Source organism: Microcaecilia unicolor, chromosome 11 (assembly GCF_901765095.1).
Source record: "Microcaecilia unicolor chromosome 11, aMicUni1.1, whole genome shotgun sequence".
Classification (NCBI taxonomy): Eukaryota; Metazoa; Chordata; class Amphibia; order Gymnophiona; family Siphonopidae; genus Microcaecilia; species Microcaecilia unicolor.
In genome coordinates, this window is record NC_044041.1 from 49775064 (window position 1) to 49794761 (window position 19698).

The following is a 19698-nucleotide window of genomic DNA, read 5'->3' on the forward strand; positions in this document are numbered from 1 at the left end:
GTTCATTTCTTTGACCAAGTCAAATTTTGGCAAGTGAGACCAAAAAAGCTCCTTACATTTTCACTTTTCACATTATGCCACACTTATTTAGAAGAAAAAGTGTTCCTGGAACATGTCCTGAGAAAATATACTTTGGTATTTATAAACAGAAAGATCTTTGGTGTGACAGATGTTCATAGGAAATAAGTCACTGACTTACATGGATGTAAGATGAGAAACTAAGGCTCACTGTTTTCAAGAGTTGATAAATCTACATCTCTATCACATAAGTGACAACTCCTATTCTCGTCTGATTAGGTGCATTGTCTCTTCTCCCTTTGCTTTTAGTCTAGCCCTTCCTCAGTCACTGACTGAAAGGGACAACTTGAGAATGCTGAAGTATTAGCAAGACTTTTTACAGTGTGTCATACATAATTGAAGGAATAGATTCTTATTCTTCCATGAAAGGATAGACAATTCCTTGCTGTTATCATTTAGAAGAACAATGTGAAACTGGAGATTTAAAATCCAAATTATTTTCTGTATGGTTGCCCATTCCCCCCTATGTAACAGAATTCAAACATGCATGGGATAAACATAAAGGAATCCTGTTCCAAGGGAATGGATCCTCAGAAGCTTAGCTGAGATTGGGTGGCAGAGCCGGTGGTGGGAGGCGGGGCTGGTGGTTGGGAGGCGGGGATAGTGCTGGGCAGACTTATACGGTCTGTGCCAGAGCCGGTGGTTGGGAGGCAGGGATAGTGCTGGGCAGACTTATACAGTCTGTGCCCTGAAAATGACAGATACAAATCAAGGTAAGGTATACACAAAAAGTAGCACATATGAGTTTAACTTGTTGGGCAGACTGGATGGACTGTGCAGGTCTTTTTCTGCCGTCATCTGCTATGTTACTATGTGTTTTTAAAGTCTTAGGTATTGTGATCAAGAACAATATTTAGGCTCACTAGTTTTTCAAGTGGCAGTGTTTGTGTACAATTAAGATAATGAGAATATTGCTGGGAACAAATACTCAGTCTAATTTATATTCTAGCAGCATTATGGGTTGACAGATAAGTTTCTTTTCCTTTGCCCCTGTATGTTCATTTTTGCCTCCCCTGATTGAGATATACATTATTCTTTGAATGTGAGTTGTTTCCTATTTAAATTTTGAACTGCCACCTTCCAGATATGACGTGGAGGGGCATAATCGAACGGGGTGCCCAAGGTTTCCTGAGGGCGTCTTTTGCAGGATGTCCTCGCAAAGGGGTGGGGAAACCCGTATTATTGAAACAAGATGGGCGTCCATCTTTCGTTTCGATAATACGGTCGGGGACGCCCAAATCTCAACATTTAGGTCGACCTTAGAGATGGTTGTCCCCGGTTTTCAGCGATAATGGAAACCAAGGACGCCCATCTCAGAAACGACCAAATCCAAGCCATTTGGTCGTGGGAGGAGTCAGTATTCGTAGTTCACTGGTCCCCCTCACATGCTAGGACACCAACCAGGCACCCTAGGAGGCACTCCAGTGGACTTCAGAAATTGCTCCTACGTGCATAGCTCCCTTGGGTGCTGAGCCCCCCCAACCTCCCCCCCCCCCCCAAAAAAAAAAACCCACTACCCACAACTGTACACCACTATCATAGCCCTAAGGGGTGAAGGGGGCACCTAGATGTGGGTACAGTGGGTTTGTGGTGGGTTTTGAAGGGCTCACATTTACCACCACAGTGTAACAGGTGGGGGGGGGGGGGGGGGGCTTGGGTCCGCCTGCCTGAAGTGCACTGCACCCACTAAAACTGGTCCAGAGACCTACATACTGCTGTCAGGGAGCTGGGTATGACATTTCAGGCTGGCAAAAATTTTTTTTAAAGTTTTGTTTTTTTTTTTGAGGGGGGGAGGGGGTTAGTGACCACTGGGGGAGTAAGGAGAAGTCATCCCCGATTTCCTCCGGTGGTCAGTTCGGGCACCTTTTTGAGGCTTGGTTGCAAGAAAAAATGGACCAAGTAAAGTCGGCCAAGTGCTCGTCAGGGACGCCCTTTTTTCCATTATAGGCCGAGGATGCCCATGTGTTAAGCACGCCCCAGTCCCGCCTTCACTATGCTTCTGACACGCCCCCGTGAACTTTGGTCTTGTCTTTCGATTATGCCGATTTTGGGCGACCCTTGGAGAAGGACGCCCATCTTGCGATTTGTGTCGAATGATGGGCGCCCTTCTCTTTCGAAAATAAGCCTGAGAGTGTCTCATCTAGATGAATGATAGCTTGATGGATTATATAAAGGTCATGAGTGGTTCCATTTCCAAAATACTTTTAACTCTTTTTCCCTTTGTGCTCATCAAAAGATGCTCTAACCACTGGAAGCACTCTGTGGTGTTCCAACAGTCATTTACTGCAAGCAGACATTGTAGACAGCAAGCTCATTTCTACATATTTCCCTGCTGACTCACTTTTAGTGCCTGTGTTAAACAAAAATACTTCAAAGGGCTTTTCATGCATACACAGCACTAAGCCTAAGCAAAAATGCAGTGGATAATAGATTTCTAACAAACTGAAGACTATTTATTTACAAATTATAAAATGCATAATTTACCTTCCTAGGGGAGGGGTCAAGCAAGGCAAGAGAGAATATGCAGGGCTTCTGGAAACTTTAGAGAGGATGTGGATCCATCTTCTACCTCCAAGGGCCATCACCAGTATCACCACTTGTGCTTTCAGGTGCCATTGATATTTAGGAGAGGCTGAACAAAAGGAGAGACTGTCACCAAAGTTCTCACCAATAAATTGGAACGTAGTAATTTGAAAGTAGGAAAAAATGCAGCTCATCTAATATAATAAAACGCACCCTCAACGTTCTGAGGACAACGTTCTGTGAAGCCGTGAAGCCCTGAAGCCTTGAAGCCATCTGACGTCACTCCCAGGCTGAAGGGTTCGTGGATTCGTGGTGTGAAGCCTTCAAACCAGCCAGCCGTCTCTGCCCCGCCCTCGCCTCAAACCAAACAAATCCGGAAGCGAAGCGTCAGGGAAGGAGGCGGCGCTCCCGACGTCTAGCCTTCCCTTTGCTGTGTTCTGCCGAAGGCGGAACACAGCGAAGGGAAAGCTAGACGTCTGGAGCGCCGCCTCCTTCCCTGACGCTTCGCTGCACGAACCGCCACGGAGGTAAAGTTAAAACGAAGAAGAAAAAAAAAAAAGGATGCATGGATGCGAACGGGGGGGGGGGGGGGGGGGGGCATGGATGCGAAGGGGGGGGGAGAAGAGGGCGGGCCAGGCTGGGACATGGGAGAGAGAGGAGCATGGATGCGAGGGGGGGGGGTCATGGAAGGGAGAGAGGGGACTTGCTGGAAAAGGATGAATGGAGGCGGCAGGGGACAGAGGAGTATGGATGGGCATGGATTGGGAGGGCAGGGCTCAGGGAGAGAGGGGAATTACTGGAAATGGATGAATGGAGGGGGCAGGGGACAGAGGAGCATGGATGGGCATGGATTGGGAGGGCAGGACTAAGGGAGAGAGGGAATTTGCTGGAAAGGGATGAATAGAGGGGACAGATGGGCATGGATGGATATGGATTGCAGGGCAGGCCTCAGGTAGAGAGGGCAATTGCTGGATAGGGAAAAATGGAGGGGCCAGGTGACAGATGAGCATGGATTGGAAGGGCAGGATTCAGGGAGAGGGAAATTGCTGGATAGGGATGAATGGAGGGAACAGATGGGCATGGATGGATATGGATTGCAGGGCAGGCCTCAGGCAGAGAGGGGAAATGCTGGATAGGGAAAAATGGAGGGGCCAGGTGATAGGAGCATGGATGGGCATAGATTGGAAGGGCAGGACTCAGGGAGAGGGGAATTGCTGGATAGGGATGAATGGAAGGGACAGATGGGCATGGATGGATATGGATTGCAGGGCAGGCCTCAGGCAGAGAGGGGAAATGCTGGATAGGAATGAATGGAGGGGGCAGGTGACAGAGAAACATGGATGGCCATGGATTGGGAGGGCAGGGCTCAGGGAGAGAGGGGAATTGCTGGAAAAGGATGAATGGAGGGGGCAGGGGACAGATGGCCATGGATTGGGAGGGCACGGCTCACACTCTCTCTCTCATATACAATGTCTTTCTGACTCTCACTCTCACACACTCTGTCTCACACTGTATCACATTCACTCTCTATGTGCCACACAGTCACTCACACACTCGCTTGGTCTCATACACACACTCTCTCTCACACTGTGTCTCACATACACACTTGCACACACTCTCATTCTCACACACACACTCTCTCACAAACACACTCACACCCAGACTCACTCTCTCTCTCACACACTCACACTTTCACTCTGACTCTCAAACAGTCACTCTCACATACACTCTCCCAAACATACACACTCCAAGGAAAACCTTGCTAGCGCCCGTTTCATTTGTGTCAGAAATGGGCCTTTTTTACTAGTGAGCTATATTTCCAGTAGGGAGCATGTCTTCACCTTTAGAACAAATGCCAAAGAATGGATAGGTACATCCACTGGTTTCATGCCCAGTATGTAGAACATCAATCTTGTGGGTAGTTAGGATTAGAGATGTGGGAAGAACCTCAGTTTCTAGACAGTAAAAATGCTGAAAGTCACAAATGGAGACTTCAAAGACAGGATGCACAGAGAGGAGAAGACATACAATGTATACAAGAAAGATAAAGAACAACATTATGATATGTTAATCCATGAAGAAAAGCAATAATGTTGTCTTATGTGCAATGTATTTGTCTGCTCAAATCACCTTTATAAAACACCACCACAAAGCACTCAGGCACAGTATTGAAGAAAGGAGTGTAGCAGGGGCTCTGGAAAAGAAAGATCACATGACATAGAAGCAAGATGTGAAAATACAGCTGATGAAACCCCTTGTCTGATATAGATAGACATCACATAAAGACTTCTCCATCAAGGACTGATTTATGTATTTAACAATAGACATGTACAGAGGAAGTACTGTATGGCAGTGTTTTTAATGCAAGGCCCAGGTGCCAGTGGTGACCCCTGGAGACCTCTTGGGCAGCCCCCATTTTCATTCTGCTGGGGGTTTTTTTTCCTGCTGCACTCTGCCTTTCTGACGTGCTCAGGACAGAAAGGGGGAAAATGGATGGTAGAAAGGGCCACATGTTTTTGAAGGTCATGATATTTCTCAGTAAATAAAGAGAATGTATTTGGAAATGCAAGCCTCCTTGAGGATACCACTAATGAAAAGTTTTACAACCAGCTGGAAGAGATGAATGCCATTGGCACACACCGGTCATTAGTGTCATGGCCCCATATATGCCGATATTTGACGGCTCTCCTTCAGCTCATTTGGATCCTGAGTAGCCCTAAATTAAAAATACCACTGCATCTGTGAGTCAGGTGGCCCTTCAGACATTTGTAGCCTTCAGATTTTGTCGTCAACCATTAACACATCGTAGACCTGTCCTCTGTGCAAGAGACAGAGTGATGCACTCTGACCTCAGGACCAGGTGCAGTACAGTCTCAATTATATGACCTTTGCTAATTTGACTATCTGACAGTTTCCCAGTGAGTGGTGTAGCACAGAGGGAAGTTTTGCTTTGATCCCTGGACCCTGCTTTTACTGCAAAACAGCACAGTTGTGACCCAGGATCCTGCTTTTACTGTGCAGTGAGTTTTACTCTGTTTTTCTACATTTTTAATAGGTATGTAATACATTACAGTACTGTATTTTTATTCTTACCCTTCAGATCTCTAGAAGATCACTTCTAAAATGGCTAGTAAGAAGAGGAAAATAGTTGTTTTGTCTATAGAGCAGACACTTGACGCTTTAAAAAGATTTGACAAGGGTGAATCCATCCAAACATTTGCCATAGAACTAGTAATGGGAAGAGTAACAGGTCTTGACTGGAAAAGGCAATGCAGTAAAATGGGCCTCAAATCATGCCTCTACGTTTTATTTGGACATTACAGAAACTATGAAAAAATGCAAATATGAGAAAGTGAACGAAGCCTTATTCCTGTGGTGGGGCCTATATTGCAAGAGAAAGCCTGTTTTTATTTTGAAAGAAATTCAATGACAGTGACCTTGATTTCACTGCTAGTATCGGGTGGCTTGATATTTGGGGGGGGGGGGGGGGGGGGAATATGGAATAAGGCAGCTCTACATTGCTGGGGAAAAGCTGTTGGCAAACTCTGAGACATTTGTGACATTCAAAGTGAGATTTCAGCTTCTCCTTAAAAAGGAAGATGTATTAAGGGACCAGATACACAACTGTGATGAAACTGGGTTAAGTTTTAAAATGTTTCCATCAAGAACTCTTCTTCTAAAAGACGGTTGTTTTCTGTTCTTTGGTTGTTGGAGAGATAGCACTGCTACTGACCTGAATTTGGTGTTAAGTTGTGAGGAAGTAGAATATTTGTAAAGCTTATTAAGGGCAATCTGATTACTGAGTTAGCTTGAAAGTGTGTGTTTGAAGCAATCCCCTTAGATTCAAAACTATATAAAGAAGAAAGGTCCCACTTAACTTTCTTTCTGAGAAGTTCTGAGAGAAGAGGACATTTCTCTGATAAGTGAACATTATTTGACTTTGTGCTTTGGGAACTTAAAGATTGGGGTTTAAAGGAGGAATTGTAGGTTAGTGATAGGCAGAATAGTTGGTTTGCTTTTTTATATTTTTAATGGTCTTTTCCCAGTGTGGCATTACTTATGTACTTAATCTCCATACTCTTTTCCCCCTAGTTTTAAAACTTGAACTTTGTAACACATCGTTAACAGCCTCTAGCAGGCACAACAGACTAGACTACATTCCATCCACCCACCCCTAGCACAATTCATTTCACCCACCCACCCCTAGCACAACTCTTCATTTATAGTCAGTTCTTGGAATTGGGATAGCAAGCGAGGAGTGCTCTTACAGAGTTTTAATTAGATTTCATTACTTTCTAAGAAGAAAACACTAAATAAATCACACAATATACCATATAAACTAAATACATTTTTATATTAGGCTAATACCATTAATACCTTAGCAATTTTAAAGTATTGAAAAACTCAAAAATAATAAGATGGAGACAGCAGCGAGAGGGGTGCTATCCAGTCTTTTGCATTGAGTGTCACATGTATGATTATCTTAGTTGGTAAGAGGTTATATATGTGTGCCCAATGCAAAGAGCTCCTAGCTCTCAGAGAACGGGTGTGTTCTCTTGAGGCTAGAGTAGCAGACTTGGTGGAGCTGAGGGAGACAGAGGAGTACATAGAGGAGACCCTCAGGGATGTTGTAAAGAAGTCCCACCTCCAGTCTGGCAGCCCCTGTGCTTCCTTGGAAGAGGGAGGTCCAGTGGTGTAGGAAGGGGGGGCGATGGGGCGGTCCGCCCCAGGTGCACGCCGCTGGGGGGGGGGGGTTGTCGGCTCCGCTGGTTCCCTGCTCCCTCTGCCCCGGAACAGGTTACTTCTCTTGGAAAGCAATACTTCTCTTGGATAATGCACCATCTCATCCTGACAAGGATGAACTGAGAAATGCTGATATTAGAGTGCTTTTTCTGCCTCCCAATGTCATATCATTGTGTCAGCCAGTGGACCAGGCCATACTGGAAGCCTTAAAGAAAAAATATCGCTGTAAGCTTCTTACAACACTTGTTTGTGCACTGGATAAAGGGAAAGGAATGATTGAAGTTTTAAAAAGTGGTGATGTCATCTACTGGATTGCTCAGTCATGGGATGAAATCGAACTTCCAAACCTAAAAAAAAATCATGGAGAAAGTTCCTGAGAACGATAGTGAAAAAGGATATGACACTGAACACAGAGCAACTGAGGAAAATCTCCTTCCTTTGTTGTAGAAAATACCAGGCTGTGAGAATGCTTGTGAAGATGACATATACAAGAATGGATGCAGGCAGACGAGCAGGAAGAGTTAACTGACAACGATGTGATTGCTGTGGGGAATGGGAATGGAGATGTCGATGAAGACACCTTAAGTGAGGCTGAACATTCAATTGTAAACAGTGTCATGAAATGCCTAGCCACCCGCCTGGGGTTACCCCACAGCCACTTAGAGGGTCTATCCGCAGCACAGCTCAGGTCAGCCTGCACCTGCTGCTTGTGCTCTACACTAGCATCCTCCTCCCACCGACTGGGTCAGAACCGCCTCTGGGCAAGTCTCCCGCTGTTAAATTATCTGCAGTGATTTCTAGGTTACTAGGACCAAACTCCCAGTGGTCCCACAGTTCCCAGAAAGCACTCACAGACCCAACACACAAACCACTGGGATTCATTATCAGTCCAGACAGGCAGAGTCAACAAACAAAACAGGTTTATTGTCACTTGAAAAATGAACAAAAAAATGTGCAGTCAACAACAATAATAGGTAACTGAAATATGGATCAATTATAACAGTAACTAAACATTTTGTTTACTTCCTAAAAAAGTACCTGGGGAGATCAGGACATATATATCTGTTCACCAGTTATCAAATATAACTGGGTTTTGCAGAGCTTCAGCAAAGATCTCTCTCTCTCTCTCTCTCTCTCTCTCTCTCTCTCTCTCTCTCTCTCTCTCTAATACCTGGCAAGGTCCTTCTTTCTTTCTCTCACAAATATCTGGCAAGGTCCTTCTCTCTTTCTCTCACAAATATCTGGCAAGGTCCTGAAAAAGTTCAATACATTTTATGCTGCTTATCCCAGAAATAGCAGTGGATTTTCCCCAAGTCAATTTAATAATGGTCTATGGACTTTTCCTTTAGGAAGCCGTCCAGACTTTGTTTTAACCCCGCTAAGCTAACTGCCTTTACCACATTCTCTGGCAATAAATTCCAGAGTTTAATTACATGTTGAGTGAAGAAAAATTTTCTCTGATTCGTATTAAATTTTACTATTTTGTAGCTTCATCGCATGCCCCCTAGTCCTAGTATTTTTGGAAAGAGGAAACAAACTATTCACGTCTACCCATTGCACTCCACTCATTATTTTATAGACCCCTATCATATCTCCTGTCAGCCATCTTTTCTCCAAGCAGGAAGGCACAAAAACAGAGTAAAGAATCCAAAATGGCTAATGGGAGGGGTGAGATGTAAGCTCTGGAACGAGGGGGCATACGATGAAAAGAGGGAATAGGCTTAGAAGTAATCTAAGAAAATTTTATTTCACAGAAAGGATGTTGGAAGTGTGGCATGGCCTCCCGGTGGAGGTTGTCGAGTCTAGGATTGTGTAGGAATTTAAAAAGGCATGGGATAAGCACGTGGGATCGCTTAGGAAAAGGAAGAGTTAGGGGTTACAGAGGATGGGCAGACTGGATGGGCCATTTGGCCGTCATGTTTCTATGTTTAAGGGGGAAGTGGGGTTTTTAGATGTATATACAATAAGCACTACACCCCCCCCCCACCCCACCCCCACACACAGGGGATGTTTTATTTGTTAAAACCTAAAATCAAAAGCCTGAATTACATTTGTATACCTCATTCGTTAGGCATAACCTAACCCAGAGTTGTTCATAACACATAATACATCATAAATGCAACACGAATGCACCCTTTTATGATAATATGCAGATTAGTGCAGTTCTTAAAATACAAAACATCCACACATTTCTAAACAAAAATATAATATACTTAAATTAGTATTGTATTTTATTGATGACCCCAGTGATGCCATGAGTCATTGACATCTGTTGGAAACGAACCCTTAATTAACCAGTTTCTACAGAAGCATTCACCAGTTCATAAATATTGTCTTCGTCTAGTTGCTGTTCTCATTTCAGGATCATTAGGTAGTTCCCTGTCCCCAGGGCACTTACAATCTAACAGCTAGAGTTACTAATGCATGCTACCATAGTAGCACGTGGACATTATTTTACTGCAGGTCACATTTTTATACAGTAGGATCTAATAAAATGATCTAAGCACACATTGGTAACCCTAGCTTTAAATTTATACTTGAAACAGTGGAGTGTTAAGTGACTTTCCCAGGATCACAGCGGGTGTCGGCAAGATTTGAATCCTGGCTTTCCTATTAGCCCACTCCAACCACATATATTTAAATGAGAGACCATTTGGTAGAACAGACTAGAGCAGGGGTTCTCAACTCTGTCCTCAGGACACACCCAGCCAGTCAGGTTTTCAGAATAACCAGTGAATATGCATAACATAAATTTGCATATACTACCTCCAATGTATGCAGATCTCTGTCATGCATATTCATTGTGGGTCTCCCTGGACTAGTGTTACCCCTGTTTCTTTAAGCAAAGATCACTACTACAACACAAGTGCCTTCTGCACAGAAGTCCTATTACTGCATTTCCGTCTTTATACTCTTTGGTTTTACATTCCAGCTCTGAGCCTCGTTTCAGTAAAGAGCCAGATGGGTGCCACATTGAGTATCGAGATGGGACTAATTGCATAGACCAGTGACCAACTTCAGGACTTAGACATGGGAAAAGATTCATTGGTAATTCTGTTTGATTTCTCAGCAGACTTCAACATTATAGACCATAGCATTTGGATAGAATTGCTAATGAACATGGTGGCATCAATGGGCAAGTCAGGGATTGTTTTGTGTCTCTGTTTATTCCAGTACTTTATATATTGCCTTTCATCAAAACATCAAAGCGGTTCACAATAAAACACCCTAGAAAAGTAAATAGCAAAAAATGTAGGAAAAGACAAATAGCTGGAAACTCTGATAAAAGCCAGTCTATACTAGAGAGCTGTATGGGAATCCAACATATGGGTCAACAAGAGCAAGGGAGGCAGATCTAAAAATTAGCTCAAGGGCTTAATTTGCCACAAAGCAGAAAAATAAATCCAACTATAAGATAAACTTTGTAAATTAAAAGAATATGTAGAATCAAAAACAACCCCTAAAATCCACAATGCAGATTTAACTTGCAAGGACTGACCATTTTTTAGAGGAGAAAAACTGATGATCAGTCCTTCACATTTGTTTATATTAAGCTGAAGTCAGTGTGTTTGAAGCCAGGTGGCAATCTGAGAAAGACCTCTCAGGGGTTGTTTAGTGTCTAGAACAGCAGTCTAAAAATGAGGGAAGCCAGAATTGAAATACAACTTTTCCCCCACTGACTCTTGTGACCTTGGGCAGGTCACTTTATCCTCCATTGCCTCAGCTGTAACTTAGATTATAACCCACTTGGGCAGAGACCTGACAACTGTACCTGAATATGTAGCTCGCCTTGAGCTCAACTTTGGAAAAAGGTGTTTAAATCTAAAATCCAAACCCATGAAATTTACTGAAACAAGGAATCAACATTTTTCCTCCTTTGGCCCTACGTAATGGATTTTAGTCAGTCTGACTCGTGATTACACAACCTTTGGGAAGCTGTATAAAACATGATTTTATTTTCTTAGTTTAGTGTACTTTTATTAATAGTGATGTCAACAGGAATTCAGAATTTGTGACCCTTTTTTAGTTGATTGGATCTTTTATTATCAGGGTGATCAAAAAAAATATTTTATATTGTGTTTACTATATTTAGGGAGATGTCTACTAAACCACACTAAACAATTATTGTAGATTTTTGTGTGGACATATGCTACTGGCTAAAACCAGCTAGCTTGGTAAAAATCTTATGTTTTAGATGCTTAATATGGGAAGGTCAGGGGTGGAGATGGAACGTTCCCATGCTAACTGTTCCTACTGCCAAGAGCACACAAGAAGTATCACTATTGACAGTCTGGTAGTGTGGCCATGATCCATACAAAAGTTCCCCCCCAAACAAGGATCATAGCCAGTGATTTCCTCTATCATCCAGCCTCATCTTTCCCACTGTGATCTTCAATTGATCCATTCCACCCCAATGGATGAAACCCTCTCCCCCACCTGCACTTACTCACCAACATAAAGAGAATTGCTCCCTATTTGGCAGATTGACCCCTATTGCTATCCATGGGCTACACCCAGCCAGTTGGTTTTTTTTAAGATATCCACAATGAATAGCAGTGTTAGATTTGCAGACCCAAGAGGCATGTATATAAATCTACATTGAGCATATTCATGCTGGATATCCTGAAAACCCAACTGGCAGGGTGTATTACAAAGACAGAGTTGAGAATTCTGTCCTAGTGGTAGAAGCTGACGTATTTAACCTGGGACATTGACAGGGCAGGAATTTGGGGGAGGGGGGTAGGTTGCACCTGCCCTGTACACTAGACTAAGAAATTACTGTGGTAAGTGTGTGTGGGGGGGGGGGGGGGGGGGGGAGAGTTGGACCTTCAGCTACGGAGGGACTTTTGATCAGGGAGGTCAGATGGAGGGGTCTTAATTGGTTGAGGGGTTATCAGATTTGTTGGTGATGGTAGAGTGGGACTGTATGATTGGGGGGGGGGGGGGGGGGGAGAGCTTTTGTAAGAGGCAGTACAAAGGGCCCACGTTACATGTATTGGCATAAATGCACCTGTGCTACCTTCTACCTGCCAGGCCTGTGCAGTAAGTGTCTGCCCTGTGTGATAAATTGGAGGAAGATGCTTGCCACACCCTCTGCATTTACTGCACAGGCTTTTGCATTTACCGCATCTAAGTTTTGTACTAAAAGTGTGGTAAGTGCAAAATCATACCTCTTAATCTCACTGTTATACTGCAGGTTTCAATATTGTTTGTTTATTCTGTGATTTATTTAATAAAAAGTTTTAATGTAACTTTAATATTTTGTGATGTTATACACCATGTAGAGCTGTGTAAAATGAGTGACACAAGTCAAAAACGTTAGTGCTGATACCCAGAAAGAGCTAAACTGACAGCACAAATTTAATTTGGACAGACGAACAGACAGCTAGGGGTGGGGAAATTGCAGTGGTAGGGGTGATAAGTGAGGGTGTTGAGTAAGAGAGTCATGGTTAGGAGTCGAAAGCAGTAGCAAAGAGGTGGGCTTTAAGCCTAGACTTGAAGACAGCCAGAGACTGAGCCTGACGTACTGGCTCAGGGAGTCTATTCCAGTCATAGGGAGCAGCGAGATAGAAGGAACGGAGCTGGGAGTTAGCAGTGGGGGAGAAGGGGGACGACAGGAGACATTTACCCAGCGAACGGAGTTCACGGGGAGGAGTGTAGGGAGAGATGAGAGCGGAAAGGTACTGAGGAGCTGCGGAGTGGATGCACTTGTAGGTCAAAAGGAGAAGTTTGAACCGTATGCAGAAGCGGATAGGGAGCCAGTGAAGCGACTTGAGAGGGCTAACATGAGTATAGCGACTCTGGCGGAATATAAGACACACAGCAGAGTTTTGGACAGATAGAAGAGGAGATAGATGGCTGAGCGGGAGACCAGCGAGAAGCAAATTGCAGTATTCTAGGCGAGAGGTGATAAGGGTGTGGGTAAGGGTTTTGGTAGCGTCCTCGGAGAGGAAAGGGCGAATTTTGTTAATATTATAGAGAAAGAAACGACAAGTTTTGGCAATCTGCTGAATATGAGCAGAGAAGGAGAGAGCGGAGTCAAAGATGACTCAAAGGTTGCGCGCAGACGGGACAGGGAGGATGAGAGTGTTATCTACCGAAATAGAGAACGGGGGGAGAGGAGAGGCAGTTTTAGGGGGAAAGAGGAGAAGCTCGGTTTTGGTCATGTTTAGTTTCAGGTGGCGGCGAGACATCCAGGCAGCGATGTCAGACAGGCTGAGATATCCGGTGCGGAGAGGTAGATCTGGGTATCATCAGCATAAAGGTGGTATTGAAAGCCATGGCATGAGATCAGAGCACCAAGGGAAGAGGTATAGATGGAGAAGAGGAGAGGTCCTAGGACAGATCCTTGGGGAACACCGACTGTTAGCGGGATAGATGTGGAGGAGGAACCACCAGAGTATACGCTAAGAGTACATTGGGAGAGATAGGAAGAGAAATTTGGGACCTAAGCTAAAAATGGAATTCCAGGTTTCCTAAAGTAAGGCATTATACAGTCGTTTGTTTCTTAAATATTCCAAAGTTGGTATGTGTGTGTGTGTGTGTGTGTGTGTGTGTATATGTATATATATATATGTATGTGTGTATATGTATATATATATATATATATATATATACACACACACACATATGTATATATATACATACACACACACACACACACATATATATATATATATATATATATATATATATATATATATATATATATATATATATATATAAATTGCATCTAACAACCGTTTGAAATTACTTCATGCATTCACTTCAATCCTAATCTCATCCTCCAAAACACCATTCATCCAAACTCCTAATTTTCCCAACACATAATTATTTGACATATATCTGATGGCAAATATATAATAGCAACCCACTTGGATTCCAGGGCTCTGTCCTTTCCTGGTTCTCTTCCTACCTCTCCCTCCGCACCTTTAGTGTTCACTCTGGTGGATCCTCTTCTACTTCTATCCCTCTGCCTGTCGGCGTACCTCAGGGTTCTGTTCTTGGTCCCCTCCTCTTTTCTATCTACACTTCTTCCCTTGGTTCATTAATCTCATTCCATGGCTTTTCCTACCATCTCTATGCTGATGACTCCCAAATCTACCTTTCCACCCCTGATATCTCACCTTGCATCCAAACCAAAGTTTCAGCGTGCTTGTCTGACATTGCTGCCTGGATGTCTCAACGCCACCTGAAATTAAATATGACCAAAACCGAGCTTCTCATTTTCCCCCCCAAACCCACCTCCCCGCTCCCCCCGTTTTCTATTTCTGTTGATGGCTCTCTCATTCTCCCTGTCTCCTCAGCTCGAAACCTTGGGGTCATCTTTGTCTCTTCTCTCTCCTTCTCTGCTCATATCCAGCAGACCGCCAATACCTGTCGTTTCTTTCTTTACAACATCCGTAAAATCCGCCCCTTTCTTTCCGAGCACTCTACCAAAACCCTCATCCACACCCTTGTCACCTCTCGTTTAGACTACTGCAATCTGCTTCTTGCTGGCCTCCCACTTAGTCACCTCTCCCCTCTCCAGTCGGTTCAAAACTCTGCTGCCCGTCTCATCTTCCGCCAGGGTTGCTTTACTCATACTACCCCTCTCCTCAAGACCCTTCACTGGCTCCCTATCCGTTTTCGCATCCTGTTCAAACTTCTTCTACTAACCTATAAATGTATTCACTCTGCTGCTCCCCAGTATCTCTCCACACTCGTCCTTCCCTACACCCCTCCCCGTGCACTCCGCTCCATGGATAAATCCTTCTTATCTGTTCCCTTCTCCACTACTGCCAACTCCAGACTTCGCGCCTTCTGTCTCGCTGCACCCTACGCCTGGAATAAACTTCCTGAGCCCCTACGTCTTGCCCCATCCTTGGCCACCTTTAAATCTAGACTGAAAGCCCACCTCTTTAACATTGCTTTTGACTCGTAACCACTTGTAACCACTCGCCTCCACCTACCCTCCTCTCTTCCTTCCCGTTCACATTAATTGATTTGATTTGCTTACTTTATTTATTTTTTGTCTATTAGATTGTAAGCTCTTTGAGCAGGGACTGTCTTTCTTCTATGTTTGTGCAGCGCTGCGTATGCCTTGTAGCGCTATAGAAATGCTAAATAGTAGTAGTAGTAGTGTATTACACACTTATAATGCAACTACATAAATTCTTGCCGCATATTACATATTCAGCAGTCTATTAGCATCCTCTGATATGATGAGATAAATGTTCATCTGGTCAATATTACCACTCCCTTCATCATAAGTACATCATAAGTGCTTTGCAAGTTGTTTCAGCTCAGTCTCTATACTCTGTGTAATAATGGCTCCGATCATCAAGAGCTTCAATTTGCAAACTTCAACAGTCCCGAGTGCATGCCATTCCAGGTATAGTCATTTAATGCTGTTGGCGTTTATTATACAACTTCACATCAGCAATAGTTTACTTTAGTATAGTCGCTCCACCAAAAAAACAGGACCCAATATGATCATGTTTCGCTATATTAAGCGTTGTCAGGGGTCTTGACTTCTAAACATAATGAAAATGGGTTAACTCAACTACTCACAATTCATACAAACAACTTATACGCCTTAATTTAAATAACCTACAAAACTGAATCAACTATACTTACTGGCTCATCCAGGTGGTGGGACTCACGACTACCAGCGATGTGCCGGTGAGACCGCCCAAAGGACGCCCCACTCTTGCGCATGGCTGGTAGCTGGCTATCAAGGCAGTTAAATACTCTAAACATTTAAACATTCAACCATTCAATCTCCTTATTTAGCCCAGCTGGAACCACCGTGTTCCATAGGAATATGAACCGCTGTTCCTTTCTAAGTAAAGCTAAAGGGGTGTTCCCACCTCTTTCTAATTTAACACAGTCAAGAACAACAAAACGGAACTCCTGGAGGCTATGTTGCAATTCAAGCCAATGAGCTACTATAGGAGCTTCCATTCGTGCGGTCCGTATATTGCTCAAATGCTGAGCAATTCTCAATTTAATCTTTCGAGTCGTTAAGCCAATATACCACAGCCCACAGGGACACATCCCATAAATGCAATTAGATGTATTACAATCTGTACATATAATCGGTGCACTTTCGTAGAATTTGGAATCTGAACTTCTTTAACTTCCATAACATACCGGCAATAAGTACACTGGTTACATGCCCACTTTCCAGGAGAGAGAACCCGCTACTACCCTGCTTATAGTCCAATAATTCCACCTACAGTGGGGGAAATAAGTATTTGATCCCTTGCTGATTTTGTAAGTTTGCCCACTGACAAAGACATGAGCAGCCCATAATTGAAGGGTAGGTTATTGGTAACAGTGAGAGATAGCACATCACAAATTAAATCAGGAAAATCACATTGTGGAAAGTATATGAATTTATTTGCATTCTGCAGAGGGAAATAAGTATTTAATCCCTCTGGCAAACAAGACCTAATACTTGGTGGCAAAACCCTTGTTGGCAAGCACAGCGGTCAGACGTCTTCTGTAGTTGATGATGAGGTTTGCACACATGTCAGGAGGAATTTTGGTCCACTCCTCTTTGCAGATCATCTCTAAATCATTAAGAGTTCTGGGCTGTCGCTTGGCAACTCGCAGCTTCAGCTTCCTCCATAAGTTTTCAATGGGATTAAGGTCTGGTGACTGGCTAGGCCACTCCATGACCCTAATGTGCTTCTTCCTGAGCCACTCCTTTGTTGCCTTGGCTGTATGTTTTGGGTCATTGTCGTGCTGGAAGACCCAGCCACGACCCATTTTTAAGGCCCTGGTGGAGGGAAGGAGGTTGTCACTCAGAATTGTACGGTACATGGCCCCATCCATTCTCCCATTGATGCGGTGAAGTAGTCCTGTGCCCTTAGCAGAGAAACACCCCCAAAACATAACATTTCCACCTCCATGCTTGACAGTGGGGACGGTGATCTTTGGGTCATAGGCAGCATTTCTCTTCCTCCAAACACGGCGAGTTGAGTTCATGCCAAAGAGCTCAATTTTTGTCTCATCTGACCACAGCACCTTCTCCCAATCACTCTCGGCATCATCCAGGTGTTCACTGGCAAACTTCAGACGGGCCGTCACATGTGCCTTCCGGAGCAGGGGGACCTTGCGGGCACTGCAGGATTGCAATCCGTTATGTCGTAATGTGTTACCAATGGTTTTCGTGGTGACAGTGGTCCCAGCTGCCTTGAGATCATTGACAAGTTCCCCCCTTGTAGTTGTAGGCTGATTTCTAACCTTCCTCATGATCAAGGATACCCCACGAGGTGAGATTTTGCGTGGAGCCCCAGATCTTTGTCGATTGACAGTCATTTTGTACTTCTTCCATTTTCTTACTATGGCACCAACAGTTGTCTCCTTCTCGCCCAGGGTCTTACTGATGGTTTTGTAGCCCATTCCAGCCTTGTGCAGGTGTATGATCTTGTCCCTGACATCCTTAGACAGCTCCTTGCTCTTGGCCATTTTGTAGAGGTTAGAGTCTGACTGATTCACTGAGTCTGTGGACAGGTGTCTTTCATACAGGTGACCATTGCCGACAGCTGTCTGTCATGCAGGTAACGAGTTGATTTGGAGCATCTACCTGGTCTGTAGGGGCCAGATCTCTTACTGGTTGGTGGGGGATCAAATACTTATTTCCCTCTGCAGAATGCAAATAAATTCATATAATTTCCACAATGTGATTTTCCGGATTTAATTTGTGATGTGCTATCTCTCACTGTTACCAATAACCTACCCTTCAATTATGGGCTGCTCATGTCTTTGTCAGTGGGCAAACTTACAAAATCAGCAAGGGATCAAATACTTATTTCCCCCACTGTATATTCATACCTCTGGAAAAAGTAAATATATATATATATATATATATATATATACTGATACAAGGACTTCTTCCACTTGTCACAGTTTAGTCTGAAGTAATTGAATATAGATTAATGATGTCTTTTTTTTTTTTTTTTAATATAACTATCGCATGGAATAGCTTGCATAGCTTTCAAAGAGCTAAAAATTTAATAGTAGTATTATCTTCTAAAATGGAAAGAAAATTATTTGACTTCTTTCTGTGTATGCCTTTCCACTGTACTTGTTTTTTTTGGTTTTGGTCTTTGGCCTTGAATGCTTCTTTGAGACCCTCAGGATGCTTGTAGTAGTTAAAATATATTGATTAGACGTTTGAACCTTTATCTTTTAAATTCATTACAATTAGACATGTCAAATGACCCTAATTATATTTTTCTTTTACACATTGCATTTCCTTAATTATTTGTAAAGTGCCAATATTTAATTTCTCTTTTCATAGCACCAGTGGCAGCTATGTATTACAGCTACTACATGTTACCCGATGGAACATACTGCCTGGCACCACCTCCCCCTGGCATAGATGTAGCCACATATTACAGTGCATTGCCTGCAGGGATGACTATACAGACTACTACTGGGTCAGCTGTTCCTCCACCTCCTGGTACCTCTCCACCCCCACCGTCAACTAGTACAGAAACCAGCATTGCATTAATGCCAGCCACAACTACTACAAGGTTTGATAGTTCTTTGTTTTTCCAGATTTAAGAGTTTATTATTAAGTTGACTTGTCTTAATAGTTGATCTGTGGTGCTGTAGAAGAAGGCATAATCACATCTCTGTAACCAGCTCTGCAAATCATTCTTAACCCCAGATACGCAATGTACTTGACTCTGTGGATTATCACTTTTCCATGAAACTTTTCTCATTTGTTAGACAGATATCTGTCAGCATCCAGGAACACTGAACAATCCATAATTGCCATGACACTTGGATAACTCTTGAAAATAATCAGATGCTCTTTGCTTAATAACTTGTTGATAAATTATTAAGCAAAGTGTAGTAATGGCATAAATTACAGTCCAGAGAAACCCATTTTACTTCAGTGCTGATAACACAGCATTCAGTGGTCCTTTTGTAAGCAAAAGTGTTTCTCTTTCACAATTAAGGTTGCCTAACTAGTGTAAATTTATTTGCAGTCCCTAGGTTAAGGAAAGAGATTTGATTGAAATCTATTAGATATACTTCTTGTATAAATTATGCACATCTGTTTTCAGTTCCCTTGCTCCAGTCATAGCTATCATCCCACCACCTCCGGATATTCAGCCTGTGATTGACAAGCTTGCTGAGTACGTCGCTAGGAATGGAATTAAATTTGAGACCAGTGTTCGTGCAAAGAATGATCCAAGGTGAGAGCAAGCATTCAACTCCCCCGTCCCTGTTCATTTCTTAATTATCTCTTAGTATATTGTGTGTTTTTGTCTTTACTATATGAATAATAAATGGAACTGCATAAACTCTTGAAAATGAAAACCATTGCTTCTGATAAATTCTGCAGTTCTG

General features: G+C 43.3%; 1 protein-coding gene across 7 annotated transcripts in view; it reads left to right on the top strand.

Moving 5' to 3' along the window:
- SFSWAP (splicing factor SWAP) overlaps window positions 1–19698 on the top strand; it is a 285802-nt gene that overhangs the window by 36690 nt on the left and 229414 nt on the right. For all 7 annotated transcript variants that reach the window (XM_030217824.1, XM_030217828.1, XM_030217825.1 and 4 more), the window contains 2 exons: window positions 18638–18872; window positions 19413–19544. In XM_030217824.1, the coding sequence (XP_030073684.1) occupies window positions 18638–18872; window positions 19413–19544 (367 nt within the window). The remainder of the gene's footprint in view (window positions 1–18637; window positions 18873–19412; window positions 19545–19698) is intronic.